Source organism: Lissotriton vulgaris, chromosome 12, assembly GCF_964263255.1.
Source record: "Lissotriton vulgaris chromosome 12, aLisVul1.2, whole genome shotgun sequence".
Classification (NCBI taxonomy): Eukaryota; Metazoa; Chordata; class Amphibia; order Caudata; family Salamandridae; genus Lissotriton; species Lissotriton vulgaris.
The window spans coordinates 500,534,019-500,553,203 of record NC_141700.1 but is presented as its reverse complement, the minus strand read 5'-3'; the positions used below and the strand labels follow the sequence as shown (position 1 = coordinate 500,553,203).

Sequence of the window (19,185 nt, the reverse complement as noted above, 5' to 3'; positions counted from 1 at the left end):
GTGTGTGTTAGGTCACTCAAGGGAGTATTAAAGAAAATAAATGGTTACAGGAGTTGTAGACAGATGAAGACTTACTATCTGAAGGGAAGCTTAATGATAGGGAGTTGAAGAAGTGTGGAGGAAGTTGGTGGATGCTACAACAAGAATTCTCAATTGACAATGGATTTATTTTGAGAGGAACAAGATTAATACCACCTCAGTGTTTGCATCAAAAGTTATTACAATTGAAGCACAAGAGACACCTTGGGTCTGTAAAAACAAAAGGGAGACTTCACCAAGATTTCTGGTGGCCAGCGCTTGAGCATGATGTTGAATGCATGGTCAGAGAGTGTGTCAAATGTGTAGCGTGTGACAAAGGGTTGAGAACTCATAATGCTCCCATAGTGTGCAGGAAGTTACCATCATATCCCTGAGAAGAGGTTATCTATAGATATTCTTGGATCCATGAGAGGAGAACATGCTACTTCATAAGTCTTGGTGCTTATGGATTTTTATTCAAGATGGTTAGAAGAATCATGTGTACATGATATTTCAACTGCAGCAGTGATAAGATTGCTTGAAAATATTTTTAAACAAGAGAGTTATCCCTGATCTTTTCTCACTGATAATGGAGTGCAGTTTTGTTGAAGAGAAAAGGATTTTTTTTTAGAAGAGTGTGGGATAGAGCACAAGACACCAGCTTTCTACCACCCTCAAATGAATGGTGCAGTTGAACGGGTGCTAACGACATTTAAAGAAGGTATACAGTTAGCCATAGAGAATGCTTTATATTGGAAATTTTAATTGTCAAAAAGGATTGCTGGATATCCCATGTCTCCGCAAGGCACCACTGGCATATCTCCCTTTGTACTGCTTAAAAATAGAACTCCATCTACTAAAGTGTGTCCAGGGTCTATATTTTGGGGCAAAGGTTGTGTAGGTGATGTCCCTACTGCATGGAGCTGTAAAGAACAATATCTCTAAATGAAGAGAAAAGAAAGATATGATAATCAAAAGAGATACAGAATGTTGTGGTTAATGTGGGTGATTATGGAAAAGTACAAGCACTGAAAGGATGTGCAGAGTGGTCCAAGTTTACAAAGAAAGTAGAGGTTGTCCAAACATTTAACAATGCTGTAAAAACACATGATGGTAGGATTTGGAATAAAAACAGATTAGCCGTTCTTTGCCGGAGTCTGGTTAATAAGAACGGTGTGTTGCTGGGGATCGGGATGAGGTGGTGGAAGACAGGCGCGGTGCGTCCATTGGGGCGTAGGAGCGTAGCCCCACCGGCCACCATGGACCCACCGTCGCGCGTCGTCAATGCAATCCGCATTCCCGCAATCCTATAATTTAATTAGTCACCTGCCGCCGGGAATCCGGGACACACCCGGCGATTTAGGGGGGTGGCCTGCTGCAGCTTGAGTGACAGACAGTCCACACACTCAGGCTGCAGCAGACCGTAGTGCGCAAGTGCAATTTGGGGCTGAAACTAGCCCGAGCATGCGCAAACGGTCAGTATGCTGTTCCCCTTAGAGAGAGGGACCAGGGGGTGCTGGTTTAGCCGGCCCTAGCCCCCAGGGTTTACAAAGGGCGACTGGGCGAGTAGCAAATGTGCCCCCTAGCCAATCCTGGTGCTGCATACAGCGCCAGGATTGGCTGGTCCACCGCGCAGCAGGGCAGGCAATCCATTATTGGATGCCGCGCGTGGGGGTGGCACGCTGCCTCAGTCGCACTGTTAATGGCGAATCACTGTGTGACTTAATGTCAAGCCATGCAGTGATTGGCCATTTCCCCGGGATGCCTGCGCCGCGCTGTGACGTCGGTTCTTGTAGCGTGGTCCCTCCCTGGAGCTCGCCAGACCGTCATGCGCAGGCAGAGACCGATGAGACCGTGTCTGTGACCGACTCCCTGAGGCGCCTCACCGACGTCACGACTGCTGCTGTGCTGTGTGCTGACTTCCGTGACTTGTTCTGTGCAACGAAAGGTAGGTAACGCATAATGAATCAATGTGTTGATAATAATCCAGACCATTCCCATTGTGTGCTTGCACAAGATTAGGCCATTTGCTCTTTGCGGTGGCGTAGCAATGTAGCCATTGGCGGTGAAACACCAAACCGACATGGGGGACGTGGGCATTGAGGCTGGGGACGTGACGCCTGATGAACCACAAAATCGTGGCGATATACCGATCACTCTTAGTTTATATGCCATATATTGCGTGTCTGGAGGGGTTCCTAGGGTGGAGGGACCCTAGATGTGCACTTATTCAAATGAATGAAGGCATTGAGAGTTATAGTTCCAAGGGGGCCTTTGTGTGGCTTGGCCTTGTGTTAGCCAAACGAAATAGCCCAAAGGCCTGGAAGGACAGGAAGACACTGCCACAGGAGGGCTATAAGAGTCGACTGGACCACTGCCTGCGGTGAGAAGTTCCCATATACACTGCACATGGCTGTCCACACAAATATAGCAGGATATGGTTGATGAGACTGGACCCGCTATAGGGGGATACACCTTGAGCCGAGCCAAACACGGAAGCGGTCATTGCATAATAAAATTCATGCATTCAGGCCCTGGCTGTTTGCGGGAGTGAGGGGGGAGATCTGGAGCAAATTGTTCTATTCAGAATGTTTATAGGATGGGCTATTGTAGTTGTGGGGTGTTTTGTATTTCTGCATTGACTTTATTAAAGAAAGAGCAATCTGGACTGGAGCTGTCAATGAGTTGAACCTGGTTAGATTAGGCCATTTGCTCTTTGCAGTGGCGTGGCAATGCATTGTAGCCATTGGCGGTGAAACAGCAAACCGACATGGGGGACATGGGCATTGAGGCTGGGGAGGGGACGTCATCACACACGATATCCTATATGCGGATGACATGCTGTTTTGTTTGCAGCACCCAGCTTAGTCAGTGCAGCTGCTTCTGGTGGGACTGGAGGAGGCCTTCAGGGAGAGGTCGGGCCTGTGTATTGAAAAATCACTGTTGCTTCCCCTGGGAGTTTTGGATGTAATGCCAGAGAGTTGAACCTGGTTAGATTAGACCATTTGCTCTTTGCGGTTGGGTGGCAATGTAGCCATTGGCAGTGAAACACGGTCACATTGCAGCTGCTTACTGACAGCAGATTCGGCAAGGCACATGGTGGCACATGTATACAAGGCACTCAAGGCGGACAGGGCCTGGAATGAGCATGTGGCCCGGTGGGCATGAGGAGAGGACCTGGGAGTACCTCTGACAGACCCAGAAGGGTTGCAGAAAATGTAATGCTAGATTCAAACTGGCTCTTTTCAATTACATGCATCGCACGTACCTAACACTGATCAAACTCCACAGAATGTATGTGACCAGGGGGCTGACTGTCCTAGGTGTGGAGGGGTCATTGTTCCTGCATATAGCATGAGAGTGCCCAAACGTGCATCCTTACTGGCTACAAGTGATTGCGTGACTGAAAGAAGTGACTGCTCTTGCAATTGAAGAAATGCCCCAAGTGTGTTTGCATGGTATTGTTATACAACTTAGAGGGGGTAAAATGCACTGGAACTGTCACGGCTGCTAGTCCTCAGGATCGGAAAGATGCTCAATAGGGGTCCACCTCCTGACGTCTCCACACTCTGACTGAGTATCTCCGGAGTGTAAAAGCAATCAGGCGAGGGAAATCCAGGGAAGGGGAAGGAACAGCTGGGAAAAGGACCTGTAATGACAAGGAAGGACACGTTAGTTCCTTGTACTCTAACTCCTTAACCTTGTTACAAGTGCTGTTGTGAATCCTCACCTGATAACTCTCAGGAAAATAGACCCTTCCCTCTGATGGAATCTTCCTCAGACTAAATGAAAGAACAGTTCGTTACAGCCCGTCTAATTCCTGATAGAAACACACACAACAACCCCCCACCTGTATCACCCTCATTCACTCACCAGTAGCCTGTGGAAATCGTGACTGAACATGGGGTTCTCAAGAGGCGTCTGGATAGATAACAGTCTCTCCCAGCCGCTTCTTGTAAGATGCATCAGCATTCGCTGATGAAAAGGAAAGAACAACAAAAATAAAGTCCCTGGAACAGGAGGGGGCAATCCTGCGTCTCCCGTTTAGTGTTCTCAGCCGAGAAACAACGTTAAATTATAGATAAGCGTGGAGGGTGAAATCCCGCGTCTCCCCCGCTACCTATGGATTACAACACCAGCCGGTGTTTGTGGCACAGATAAATCCGCGTCCCGTGAGTGACAGTGAGGGGGAAATCCTAGCGTCTCCTGTTCACTCACCTAAACAAATAGAAGCAGGATCGCAAGAACGCGGAGGGGGCAATCCTGGCGTCTCACGCGTCTTGCGGTAAGAACCTCTTGACAGTACCAGCCGGTACCTGTCGATACGTGGAACACTACAGCTTGCTCTGCAGCCACAGAACAAAACGAACCACACCTTCCCTGGAACTCCGCGGGGACAGGGCGTCCGCATCCATAGGCTCAACAAGACAAATCACAAGCACCAGTAGATGGCGTCCAAGAGAATATATGCCTTCCGAGGCCCTCCCCCTTCATACTAGGCATTCTGGGAGATGTAGTCCAATTCTAGGCAGGCACGTTAGTCAGACCCTGACAGTACGCCCCCCTGCCCTGTGCCTCCTAGCGCCCGGCTTCGTCGGGTTGCGAGCAAAGAAGGAACGGATCAGGCGCGGAGCGTGGACATCACAGCAGGGCTCCCACGAGTCATCCTCGGAACCATAGCCCTTCCAAGAAACCAGGAACCACAGCTTCCCCTGGCGGAACTTGGAGTCTATGATACGCCGGACCTCGAACTCCATCTGTCCATCCCTCAGCACCGGAGGCGCGGCCCTTTGTTGCAACGAACCAGCTGGTTTCAGCAAACTGCTGTGAAACACCGGGTGTATTCGCATAGACATGGGCAGTTTCAGCTTGTACGCCACTGGGTTGATTCTCTTGATGACAGCATAAGGACCGATAAATCGTGGATGGAACACACTGCGATACCTGAACCGAATGTTTTTGGTAGACAACCAGACCCTGTCTCCTATCTGATACACAGGACTCTCCTGTCGATGTTTGTCTGCCCATTTCTTATAGGAGCCTTTTGCTTGACCCAGAGACTTTTGGATTTGACGATGAGTCTCCAGCAACGCCTTTACATGTGCCGCCACATTGGGTTGATTCTGGACTTCACTAGGTACTGTCAAGGGTAAGGTGTTAGCGTGGAACCCAGTATTCGCCTTGAATGGAGATTCATTTATAGCACTGTGCCATGCGTTGTTGTATGATAACTCCGCCAACCAGAGAAGAGAAACCCAAGAATGACTGGCTTCTTCCGAATAGCACCTCAGGTATTGTTTGAGAGTTTGGTTCAGCCGCTCTGTCTGACCGTCTGTCTGGGGGTGGAAACTGGTAGACAGAGCGTCTTCCACTTTCAGAGCCTTGCACCACATGTGCCAGAACCTGGCCACAAACTGCGGCCCCCGATCTGAGATTATCACCCGTGGGAGTCCGTGTATCCGTACCACTTGAGTCAAAAGCATTTGAACAGTCTGGCTGGCAGTAGGTAAGTTTTTGCAGGGAACGAAATGCCCCATTTTGGTCAGACTGTCCACAACTACCATAATTGCGTTGTACCCTTGGTCCATGGGCAACCCCACGATGAAATCAAGGCTGATGGTGTGCCACGGACGTGACGGAGTGGGCAGTGGTCTGAGTTTCCCACGACTCATGGCATGGTCCCCTTTTGCTCTTGCACAAGTGTCACACTGTCCTATCCATTTCTCCACGTCTTTCACTAGAGTGTCCCACCAAAAATGGCGTTTCACGAGGTGAACTGTTTTTCTCACCCCAGGATGGCCTGCCATAGCGTTCCCATGACACCAGTTGAACGCCTGGAGACGCAGTTCTTGCGAGGGCAAAAACAACTTCCCTCCGTGCAAGGGCACTCCATGGTGGATGGTACGGATGTCGTTCTGACTTGCCCAATATCGCCATTGGCCTTGATTTCTGTCCTTTTGTACTTGCTCAATGAACCGGTCAGCTGTCACCAGACACACCACTTTCTCTGGATCGATTATCGCTCTTGTTTGTTCCTTTGCTGGCACCGTATCCCCCCCTTGACGAGAGAGCGAGTCAGCTTTTCTGTTTTCTGTTCCGGGACGGAACGTAACGATGAAATTGTATTCTGCGAAAAACAGCATCCACCGCATTTGACGCTGGGACAAGTGGCGAGCGGTTTTCATGAACAACAAGTTCTTATGGTCGGAAAATACAGTCACTGGGTGTTGTGACCCCCACAAATAGTGCCTCCACTCCTGGAATGCTCGCTTGATGGCCAGCAGTTCCTTCTCCGAGATAGTGTAGTTGGCTTCAGCAGCATTCAGTTTCTTTGACAGAAAGGCCACCGGATGTAGTTGGCCCGTCTCCCTGTCTCTTTGTGACAGCACAGCTCCCAATGCTGTATCGGAGGCATCCGCCTCGACGATAAAGGGCAGATCTAGTTGAGGATGTGTCAAGATTGGGGCAGTGACAAAGGCTTCCTTCAGTGCCTCAAAAGCTTCCATGGCTTCAGCGTTCCATTGGAATGTACATCCTTTCCTTAGCAGTTTGGTAATGGGAGAGGCCAACAAGGAGAACTGGGAGATGAAACGTCTGTAGTAGTTGGCGAAGCCAAGGAAACACTGCACCTCTTTTACACAGGTAGGTACTGGCCAGGCACGCACTGCATCAACCTTTCTCTCTGCCATGTGAAACCCTCCCGGTGTCAGGATAACCCCTAGGAACTCCACCTCCTCCACACCAAACTCACATTTACTGAGTTTACAGTAGAGTCGGTGCTCCAGCAGCTTTTGCAACACCAGGATGACATGACTGGCGTGTTGTTGACGTGTATCCGAGTAGACCAGAATGTCATCAATGTACACGATGACAAACTGGTCCAGATACTCTTTCAACACGTCATTTAAGAAGTATTGGAATGCCGCCGGGGCGTTACAAAGCCCGAACGGCATTACCAGATACTCAAACAGGCCATAACGGGTTTTGAAGGCCGTCTTCCACTCATCACCGCTGCGTATTCTGACCAGATGATAGGCCCCACGAAGATCCAGCCGGGTGTAGATCACGGCCTCCCTCACCTGATCCAACAGCACGGGGATGAGCGGAAGAGGATACCGATTCCGTATGGTCTGTTTGTTCAACTGGCGATAGTCGATGAGGGTGCGCAGCTCCCCATTGGCCTTCGACGTAAAGAACAGAGGGGACGCTGCTGGTGACCGGGAGGGTCTGATAAAGCCGATAGCACTAAAGTGCGCCAGATATTCTTGTAAATGTTTGGACTCGGGTTCTGACAACGCGTATACCCTACAAGAGGGAATAACAGCACCTTCCACGAGGTCTATACGGCAGTCATACTCCCGATGTGGGGGTAACACCTCGGCCTGACTCTCACTGAACACCTCACTGTACTCGTGATACTCTTTGGGCAAGACAGTTAGCTTTTCCGCCGCGGTAGCGACGTACATTGTCTGAGCTAATGCCACAGTATGTGCTGTGGATGTATGCAAACACAAGTTCTGGCACTCAACAGACCGAAAAGCCAACGTTTTCTCTCTCCAGTCAATAGAAGGATTGTGTTTCTCCAACCACGGAATACCCAATATCAGTTCGTACTGCGGAGCTTCGATTATGTTTAATACTATGCTCTCGACATGGGAAAGAGCACTGTTTTCCAATATCAATACCAGTTCCTCCGTACGCTCAATGATGGGACCTGATTTGAGGGGGGTGCCATCCACCGCCAACACGGTCTCCGGGTTGTCGACGGACACTCTTCCCAACCCTAAACGACGCACCAAACCGTCGTCCACAAAATTCCCTGTTGCCCCCGAATCCACCATGCTCCACACCGCATGTGTCTTTCCCTGAGACAACAGAGAAGTGGGCAAGGCTACATGAGTGATCGGGGCTTCGTTCTCAACCGAGGCTAACGATGTCAGTCTCCATTCCTTAGTTTCCCGGCCTTGAACTGAAGGAGCTTCTTCGACGTTTCTCTCGGACTCAGTTGTGGTGAGAGCCACTTTCTTACCCGAGAAAAAGGTCTTGGATCTCTTGGGCTTAGAGGGACACTCCTTAACGTAGTGCCCCTTCTTCCCGCAATACATGCACAGGCCCTGTGTGCGGCGGGTTTCTCTTTCTGCTCTGGTAAGTGGGGGCCTGATGGCGCCAACATCCATTGGCTCAGGCGGGCTATCGCTAGGTCGAGGACCGGATGGAGGTCCTTGTCCCATAGACCCTGAAGGGCCATCATGTCTCCTACGGTCACCTCCTCGCTCGCCTAGACGATGATCCAAGCGGAGCGTGAGGTTAATTAGATCGACACAGGTTGCCGGTTGAGGGTCAATCTGAGCTATTACATCCTTCAACTCGTCTGACAGGCCTTGGTAGTACAGCGCCATCCTTTTTTCTTCGGGCCATGCTGTTTCGGCCACCAGACGGTTGAAGGTAGTCATGTATGTGACTAGATCTTTCTTTCCCTGTCTAAGACCCAGCAGCTCTCTGTCTGCACTCAGGGTTGTCGCCCTGCGATCAAACACCCGTTCAAACTCACGGCGAAAGGCCGTCCAATCATTCAGGATAGGGTCATCGTTTCTGACGAAAGGGACCGCCCAGTTCGCCGCATCTCCGGATAGATAAGAGATGGCGAAAGCCACTCGAGACATATTGTTAGGGAACGACGCTGGTCGACACGAAAAATGCAAGGTGACTTGTGTCAGGAATGCTTGGATTTTTTGAGGGTCACCTGAATATCTTTCTGGGCTGGCTAAAGGTATCGGGGGGGGAACGGTTACTTGGATAGCGCGGCCACTGGTAGCAGCATCGAAAGGATTGGCCTGTTGCCGATCCAACCTTTCTTTTAAGGCAGTAGTCTCTGCCTTCGATGTCGCTAGTTCCCGTTGGACCAATACCAGGGCCTGGAGCACATCGTCCATTGTCGCCATGGTTTGAGCAAGTTTCCGACCAGGAGGAGCAATTTCTTGGGCTTGTGATTCTGTCACGGCTGCTAGTCCTCAGGATCGGAAAGATGCTCAATAGGGGTCCACCTCCTGACGTCTCCACACTCTGACTGAGTATCTCCAGAGTGTAAAAGCAATCAGGCGAGGGAAATCCAGGGAAGGGGAAGGAACAGCTGGGAAAAGGACCTGTAATGACAAGGAAGGACACGTTAGTTCCTTGTACTCTAACTCCTTAACCTTGTTACAAGTGCTGTTGTGAATCCTCACCTGATAACTCTCAGGAAAATAGACCCTTCCCTCTGATGGAATCTTCCTCAGACTAAATGAAAGAACAGTTCGTTACAGCCCGTCTAATTCCTGATAGAAACACACACAACAACCCCCCACCTGTATCACCCTCATTCACTCACCAGTAGCCTGTGGAAATCGTGACTGAACATGGGGTTCTCAAGAGGCGTCTGGATAGATAACAGTCTCTCCCAGCCGCTTCTTGTAAGATGCATCAGCATTCGCTGATGAAAAGGAAAGAACAACAAAAATAAAGTCCCTGGAACAGGAGGGGGCAATCCTGCGTCTCCCGTTTAGTGTTCTCAGCCGAGAAACAACGTTAAATTATAGATAAGCGTGGAGGGTGAAATCCCGCGTCTCCCCCGCTACCTATGGATTACAACACCAGCCGGTGTTTGTGGCACAGATAAATCCGCGTCCCGTGAGTGACAGTGAGGGGGAAATCCTAGCGTCTCCTGTTCACTCACCTAAACAAATAGAAGCAGGATCGCAAGAACGCGGAGGGGGCAATCCTGGCGTCTCACGCGTCTTGCGGTAAGAACCTCTTGACAGTACCAGCCGGTACCTGTCGATACGTGGAACACTACAGCTTGCTCTGCAGCCACAGAACAAAACGAACCACACCTTCCCTGGAACTCCGCGGGGACAGGGCGTCCGCATCCATAGGCTCAACAAGACAAATCACAAGCACCAGTAGATGGCGTCCAAGAGAATATATGCCTTCCGAGGCCCTCCCCCTTCATACTAGGCATTCTGGGAGATGTAGTCCAATTCTAGGCAGGCACGTTAGTCAGACCCTGACAGGAACAGTGTTCCTACAGCTGGCACTAGTGTTGGCCAGGCAGAGGGTGGCCAGAGGGTGGTTGTGGTTGGGTGTCCCCTCCATCATGCTGTGGTACAGGGATGTAGATGAGGGGGTGATTGCTGAGTAGGTACACATGAAACTCAATCGTAGGGACGACAAGTTGCAGGAGGACTTATAGGCCTGGGCTATATTGATGGAGAAGATTTACAGAGATCAGTAGGGGGACGAGGAACGGGATAGGCAAACCCAGGACACTGAACCATTTGCCGAACAGGATCACTCAATAGTTACAGGGAGGTGGAGATGATGGCAGAGGATACCTAGGGCCGAGTAGTGAAATAGCAGCAGGCGGCAGCGCAGAAGGTTGATGTGCCTGCTGCAAAGAACATGTACCTGATGCAGATCACAAAATGCATGTGATGTAAATAGGTCAGTGAGTTTGTTCTATTGGTTTGTTCTATTGGTTTGTTCTATTTGGGGACTGAACAGATTTTACTGATCAAATGGCATATTAAGTACATTTTGTTTCACCTAAACACTATCATCTGTGTGGAAAGACATGCGTTCTAATGGAAACGTGGTAAAGGTGGTTCCCAATGCTTTGTGAAGGCTGTTTCCCAAATGATATGCAACTTCTTCTACTTTTAGAGCTGAGATTTTCATGAAAGTCTTATAGTCTGAATTCAGCACCTGAGCGTAATAGGACGGAATACATGAATCTTTGTGGTTATACTGAATAAGCAGCTACCTATGTTATGCCATCTATTAATGTAATAGCTGCACTTTCACAATTGCTTTATTAACCTTCCTGCTTTCTCAAATTTGCTTGAAAATTCATGATTTGTCTTCTCTTTTTTCAAAATGTTCTCGGGGGGGGGGGTGGTGTCCCCCCCCCAAACCTCCCTTATGGGGTTCGGGCTCGCTCGCTCGCTATGGTGCAGTATGCAAATCAGTTTGCGCCTCACCACTTTCAAATGTCACCAGCCGCCCCTGGTGGAGTAGCGTTTAAGAATCACCATAAATTCCCGAATCTAGCAGCCTGTCAATAGTTGTTCCTGGTGCAAGAAGGTAGTAGTAGAATCACAAAAAAACCATAATATTTGCAGGATTTTAGTATGCAATGATCTATGATCTGAATGTATTTTTTTGTTTTCTGTTGGTTACTTGTTTTATGAGCATTATGCATCTATACTTACAATCTTCTAAAAACATGTCACATGATTTAATTGTGACATTAGTGTACATATTATTGTATGTTGACATGCTGACTACTAATGCTTTGCAGTCTTTAATCCACCTTATTCCTCTTTAATCCACAATCAACCACTGATTGGCCCTTTATTTCACTCCTGCAGGTTCCTGCTTTCTCCCTTTATGAGGGGTTTTTCCTCGTTGTCTTCCTCCTTCTTTCCCATTTGTGTGCTCTTCCCTCTCATGCTTTCAGTACATTTCTGATGAGTAAAAATATGTGCTGGGGCCCACAGAATGAGTGTGAGTGGTCCCCTCCGGCTCAAATTAAGCGCTGTCTAACAGTAGCACGCAATAGCTGTCTGATGGGTCCTTTCGTATGAGAAGCATTTAAACTTGAATCCTTGACTGGAATTAGTTGTGGCTAGGGAGATTAAACAGATTTTTTACACTGAGAGTTTTCAAGTGCAAAGTACTCACCTCATTGGTGAGCATTTGTATTCTACCTCTAAAGGGGTAATAAGGGTAGGTACAGTTCAGAGAGAGTAACTGACATGTGGAGAAGGAAACGCTGGAATGTGAACCTTCCCAGCTTCCCAAAGTCAAGGAATATATTCAATTATTTAAGCGTCATTATAAGTGTGAGTATGCTGCTGTGAAATTCTTAGGAGTTTGCTACCTTATACAACTAGGAATGTGGATCAGATATTTACATTAGCAAACCAGAGATATGAAATTTGCACATTGACTAGATTGCAAATGGGGACGCAATTTGTGAGGCGTTCAATGTATTATTAGGTCACATCCCAAAATGTCCATTCACTGGGGATCACTAAAGACCTGCATAATAAACATTTATTAGGTGAGTCACATTTTGCGACCTTTGGTGATAAATAGGTATGGTGGACTGCAATGCCTATTCAACCTCTATCTATGCATTTGTTTTCCCAAACATGAAACATTTTTTAAAGCTAGCCGTATCAATTAAATGAGAAAAAAACTCCTTTTAAAAAATGCTTCTGATCTGGGAATCACACTCAAATTCACAAAAAGGAGTAGATGGACTGCTTGAATTCATCTCAATCACTGGTAATTACTCGGGCCGCACACCAGTGCATCATTATTTTGCACACCAGGCCACATCATTGTGATCCAAGCCATATGCAAATCAGTTTTGACCCCTCTCCAGTAGGAACAGTCCAGCTGGGACTGACAGACCAGGTCCTTTCTGAACAGGAAAACAAGCAACCCAGGACCGGTTTCGCCCTGATTGTAGCTTGCACTGTGAGCACAGGTCATGTGCCCGCTTTACCACTGGAAGCAAGCTGCATCTGACTGAAGAACCCTGGATGGGGTGAAACCGGTTGTGGTTGGCTTGGCAATTCAAACTGGACTGGTCCTATTGCAGCAGGATCAAGGCATATTTGCATATGGCTGGGTCTAATCTGAGGTGGTATTGTGGTTAAAGAAATTATAAACTGGGATGCAGCCCAAGTAATTACCAGTGGCTGAGTTTAATTCAAGCAGTCCACCCATCTCTTTTTTGTTTATTTCAGTGACACCCTCAGTGTGATATGTATTCCAGACATGAAACCAGTGCTCACTTAGCAAATGGAAGCACTTAGGGTAACTTGTAAAGAATTTTTGCAGTACCGAAATAGTAATAAAGTTGAAATGCAATACAATAAGAATTCTAACCTAAACTAGAAAAATACAATACAATATAAAAAATAAAATGACACAAAAATGACAAAAATCCAATAAGGTGAACTGGAGATATTAATTGGTAAGGTTTTAAGTAGGAATAGTGCAAATAAGCATAAAGTGCCAATGATAATCGATGGTCGCGGTAGTCTGGGACCTAGGCACAATTGGACACAGACCACGATACAGCGTGGGTCAGATACAACAATCAGGTTTGTCTGAGTCAAAGATTATACCTTCTGACTTTAGTACTTTAATTCAGAATCCACTAAGTACACTCATAAAGCAACTAAGCCCCAGGGAAGCACTGAAAGACTCACAGGGTATAAGGCAAAGCTCAAAACATATGGGTCCAGTCCAGGTCCAGTTGCCACTGGTCAGCTGGGCAGTTGCAGGAAAAATAATTTTGAAGCTTGCTGTGCCCCTGTAGCTTTAACAGCATGTCAGCCCTATGACTAATGGGGTCTACCACTTTGTCCTTTGAGAGCAGACCCAGTGCCTCAGATCTCTTCCCAGGTCACATGCGGCAGGTTCAGACCGCTTAGGGTCTTCCTTAGGTCCAAAAGTGTTCTGAAGTGGGTGTCTGGAGATTACACATTTATGGCTGGTATGCACTAGAGGGTGGGGAACAAGTCCTGCGTACACCTTAACTAATGGCATAAAAGTTCTCGGGCTAACACTACCCTCTTTGAGTGTTTTGAAGGAGGTAGAAGTCTTCAACCTTACTAAACTTGGGCTCTGATGGCTGGGGTGTATGTAGGAAGTGTATTGTGGTAAACCTAATGTCCTCCCACATCTAACACTAAAGTGCAGTTTCTTGGCAGTCACTGTCAACACAATAAACCCAGAAAACGAAATGTAGTAGAACAAAGCAAGTCCTTTCACAACCAGGCTGTGACTACACAAGAATTGCTTTGGCAGCCTGTTTCCCTTTCTTTCAAGTGTGCCCCTAGTGTTAACTGTAAATCCGGCAACCCGTCAAGCAGGGTTTGACATCCAAGCAGAATTTGACACTATAATATCAGAAAGATGCTCACAGCCCCATCCTGTATATTTTGTCATGTTCAGTGGTGTTATCTCTGTCCATTCAGGCCAGTCTATTGTTTGCTTCTGGGAAGCACTTCACAGTTTTCACACCTATTCAAATGCTATTTGCTGGCTTGCAGAAGGTGGAGATCAAATGTAAATGTAACCTCTAGGAACTTCAGGCAGGCAAAGGGTAACTTTCACCATTGAATAGGATTTTTAATAACTTTTAAAATAGTTGTTTAATTTTTTTTCTAGCTAGTCCTATTCCCAAGATATAGTATTAGGATTTAAATCTGTACATTTGTTTTTACATAGGACAGCTAGGTCATCCACAGTAAGAAATAACGTTTGGGTTCTAGTGGCTATAAGGACATGTTATTATGTTTCTACATGTCCTACTTTAAACTACCATGCATCCTGCCTTGTGAACTACAAGGCCTACATAGGAGTGATTTATTAATATTTAAAAGGGAGGTTTTGATCCATCAAAAGGGTTTATTTTGACAGGTCGAATTGGAATTTTTAAACTGCCATTGTCAGGCTACAGTGGTAGGCCTGAAGCCATGTTTTACACTGCCACTGTAGTGAAAGACACAATAGTTACTGAAGTCCTCTAGTGGCATTTAACTGACAGGCCCTGGGTACATTATATACCATGTACAGGGGACTTATATTTAAGTTAAATATACTAATTAACAGTATACCAATTTCATCATGTTGAAAATAGGTGCACAGCCACTTTACCAGTGATTAGCAGGAGTAAAGCGCGCAGAGTTCTACAGCCATCAAAAACAGTCAAGGCAAAAATCTGGGGCTATGCTACCTAATGGATGGTCATTCCTACACAATGTGTTTTAAGTTGGACTGTTGATGGAAACTCCATGTCTGTTGGAGCATGTGGCGCTCAAGTGACTTACAGTAGACATGCTTAATGTCCTTTGAGCAAGGGTGTCACTGCTGATCCATGAGGGTCAGATAAAGGCCAAATTGTCCAAATAATCAGAGACTATGTGAATGATTAACATTTAGGTTCAGTGTATGGAATGGTAGTTGGTATGAGTAGAATATAATCAAAGAGTGTAAAATGCCAGCACCTATCCACCCGGGAAGGTGAGACTGTCCATACAATGCTGATGGTGCTAAAGAATGGGATGACTGACCTGGCAAGGGCTGGGATCTGAAAATTGTGTTTCAACTAAGAAAGGAATGTTGTAAAATTCTGAATTCATACCCTTTCCCTTTCTGCCTTGTTTACCACTCTAGGTCTTGGGATGACTTCCATACTTGTGCAACAGCGGTGCTCGCCAACTGCCCTGAGGAAGCTGCCAAAATCTGGGAGTCCCTCCGACAGGAATCACGAAAAATCCAGTACCAGGGGAACCTGCATGACCTGTGTAGTGCCAGAAATAGGCCATCCAACAGCATGAGAGGGGCAGACAGCGCTGAGACAAATAAGGAAACCCTGCGGGGCTCAGCTCCCTTCCTGCAATACCAGGGCTTCCTGACAATGCTGTCTGTGGCTGTGCTTCTGATGACATCTATCTAGCTCGACCACCACAAGGAGAGAGTCACTGAAATCTGTTGACGTCCGTTATGTCTTGAAAGGACACTCACTGGTACAAGGCAGGCTTATGTTTCAGGGAAACAAGACTTTGCTAAAGGAGAGTTCTTGTAGCATTCCACCACACATTTCAGTTTAGCTGCCCAGTTAGGGGCATAGACTACACTTTTCATCAGAATAGTCTGTTTTCCTCTCATGTCCATTTGGCCATGGTTATCCTGTTGCATAGGTACCCTGCTGCCGAACATCTCTGGGGGTACTTGGAAGAACGATATTCGGCCTGGGCTCTATTATGGATCCTGTACACACTTGTGGATTTCTTCACTATGGAGCTCTGCTACTAATAGAGGCTCATTTTTACCATAGGGAATCTATACTTTACTACCTATAAGGGAAATTTGCTTAGTAAATCGTTGAATTTTTCATAAAACATAAACATTCCTCAGCATATTGCAGTTATTCCTTGCCTGCACATGCATTCACTACCTCCATAGACACTTTCCAGACTGACAAAATAGGATTCTTAGCTATGAATGTTCATTCCTCACAGTCTCCTTGTCTTGGGTTATGATCATCTCTGTCTCTTTACTAGCTCCCTTGTAACCTCTGTTACCTAGGTCCATGCAATTCACTCATCACCAAGTAGCTGAAAGTCAACCTCCCTTGATCCGTTATGACGCCCCTCCCGAATCTAACTTCCAGGGAACTCTGATGCAAATCTGATAACCTCAGATTGCAGACACTGTCATGGTAGCCTCTTTGGTACCTAATTTAGCCGAGATTCACACTATTAGTAAAGTACACTGGGTTTTGGGGGAAAGTTCCCACTGCTTAAGTATACTGGCCTCTCCCCAGTGATCTTTTTCGTTTATAATTTATTATGTTTTATTTAGTTTTAAAACTTCTTACAGTACAAGTTCAGCACTGTGTTGAACTGAGGGTTATATGTTGAAAAATCAACTTCAGAAACATCGTCGTACCAAAGTATATTGTGGCTAACATTTTGCCAAGGTAAATGCATATAGGTAAGTATAGATTTACTATTCTAAACTCATCTACTTACCTTAACTTTATATGTTGTCAAGTTGAGTAATGTTGAGTAAAGTAAACCTATCCATACCTACACATACTTACCTTGTTGATATTTTTCTTTGATATTGTTTCAATGATAGTTTGGTAGCACAATATTATATATATATATATATATATATATATATATATATATATATATATATATATATATTACAACACTCTCCCTTTTGACAAGGAAAAACGAACCGCACTCCCAAAGTGAATATTAATTATTTCTTTAATTAGTTTACATGAAATTAGGGGCTGACAGCGCTCTAGATCAACGCGTTTCGATGTTCCTCCACACCTTGGTCACGATCAACAAGCCCCCCCATTGGGTTACAATTTAAAATGTTATGCATGACATCACTTCCTGTCATTCCTTCGCCTTTAGGAATTATGGTCTTTGTAGTTCCCAGTCAATTGTCATGTTCTCCAATCGGTTTTTTGTTGCTGTTTGATTTTGCAAAATTTACAATTTTGATGCTTAGTTCAGTTTCATCGTTTCCCTTCTCTTATTTTGAAAATGAGTGCTCATTTTAACCACAACGATTGTATTTTGTATATTCATTCATATATCCCCAATGTATCCCTCTGGTGGGACTTCTACAATTTTCTGTCATTGGGCCCCCATTTGGGGTATATCTTCACTCACATCTTCTTTTTACTTGGGTTCAGTTTTTTCCTTCCTCCTTCCCCTTTTGTTCCTCACTAAACTTTATTGTCCACTTGGTCTTTATCTTTCACCATCTCTGCAATGATTTTTGTATTTTCGCTTCAAAGGTGAATGTACAATTCTTCCGATTGGTTCAAACTGTGTGGATATAGGGTCCTTAGATTTAAAATGTAGCGCAATTCCTTCTGTCGTAGATCTTTATCCCGATCTCCGCCATGGTTTTTTTTGGCAATGTTTCAATTCCGTAGAATTTGAGTTGTTTCCAATCTCCCTGATGACATTGTTCCATATGTTTCGCTACTGCGTTCGCTCGATCTTTGTGAAGGCCCTCACACCACTGGCTCTGTAATAGCAGTGCTCGAAGCGGCAGAACCTTATTGGATGGGGATTCCGTTATGCAAAGCAGGCCTGCACCTCCATTGAATGATAGGGGCTCCTGCTGGTGCAACACTCACATTTCTTTAATGGGGCAATTTCTTCTGCATGGGGTGGGTCCACGTCTTAGCAGTTAGAAGCTATTTCGCCCTTTTTTTTGCACCACTTATTCACCCAGGTAGAACACAGGCTTAATTTATATGTTGACGGTAAGCATACTCCGTTGCAATGGCAACGAAAGATGCTTACTGCCAACATAATGGTCAAACCACCAAATTTAGTTGCGGCGAACCTTTGGTTTAATCACTGTGTAAAATACTCTGTCTCCACCGTGGTTAAACTCCTCCGATGGCACTGTGGAGTAAGGGCTGTCAGAGGCAGACCTCTAATTCCACCCACCTAATTTAGATGGCCAGAATTTGAGGTCAGTTTTCACTGCCAATCACCACCAGGAAAACCCTGACCGTAAGGGACAAAGAAAACTGATAAATGCTCTCCTCGCCATGGGAGATAACTCTCATGGCAAGGGAGCATTTTATTTTTTATTTTCAAAAAAGGAAATCCCGCTTCTATATTTTCTTTTTGAAAATAAGCAAAAAACATTGTTTGGGGCAGGGCTCTGTCATGTTGACAGAGCCCTGCACCAAACTGCAAAAATGATTGACAGGAACTGCTGTGATGGCAGATCCTGGCAATGCTTTAAGAAATGACCACCTGCTTGCTGGTCATTTCTAGATCTAGTGGACAGTGCGACTGAGTAAGTAACTCAAACCCACTGGCAGAAAACCAGCCCTTTAGTCCTAATGTGGGCTTGCTTCAGTGGAACTCCTGGCAACTTCCAACATCTTCCACTTCAATGTTTAACATTTTTTGGGATGATATGGTGTACATCCGAATACTAACATTTATCTACTGGAATATTCATTCAGAAGAAGTGCATACCTCCAACCACATTTATTTCTTGCACTTACTATTGGTTTTACTTGTTCATACAATTTCAAGGCAGTTGGAATAAGTAGATTTAGCAGAAAAACAAACTGATATATTGTTTCTATTACAGTGTTTCTCATGTGATTCCACATTACATGGGGTTTAACTTATAATTGCACTGTAGTGGTGTGCTTTTACCGCATGGTAAAGATAAAAGCATTTGCAATTGTACTATCACCCCACTGCAGTGCAACTTGTAACCTTGCCCTTAGTGGGGAAAGTACACATAAATCACTCATGCAACAGTGCAGGCAAAATCTCATTTACTGACTAACTATAATGGCCATGAAAAGGCAAGACTCCTAACTAAAAAATATAGACCAGGAGCTCAACTCATCAAATTGTAGCTGCAGCTTTGCAAGGGCCAGGTTGCCTCCCTAAATGGTACAGAAGCATGTTGAGGACAGGCAGATTTTACCAGGCAGCAATTGCCAGAAAAAAGAGACATCAGACCACCCGCTCTAAATATGGGATGCAGTATGATGTCCTTACGCCAATGGCCCGTCCTTGGTCAGGCCCGTGG

General features: G+C 46.1%; 1 protein-coding gene across 1 annotated transcript in view; it reads left to right on the top strand.

The window, feature by feature from the left end:
• The window catches only part of NRN1L (neuritin 1 like), a 128,089-nt gene extending 111,460 nt beyond the window's left edge, over window positions 1–16,629 (top strand). The window contains exon 3 of the mRNA XM_086945570.1: window positions 15,253–16,629. Within this exon, the coding sequence (XP_086801696.1) occupies window positions 15,253–15,535 (283 nt within the window). The 3' untranslated portion in view covers window positions 15,536–16,629. The remainder of the gene's footprint in view (window positions 1–15,252) is intronic.
• Window positions 16,630–19,185: the final 2,556 nt, after the last annotated feature.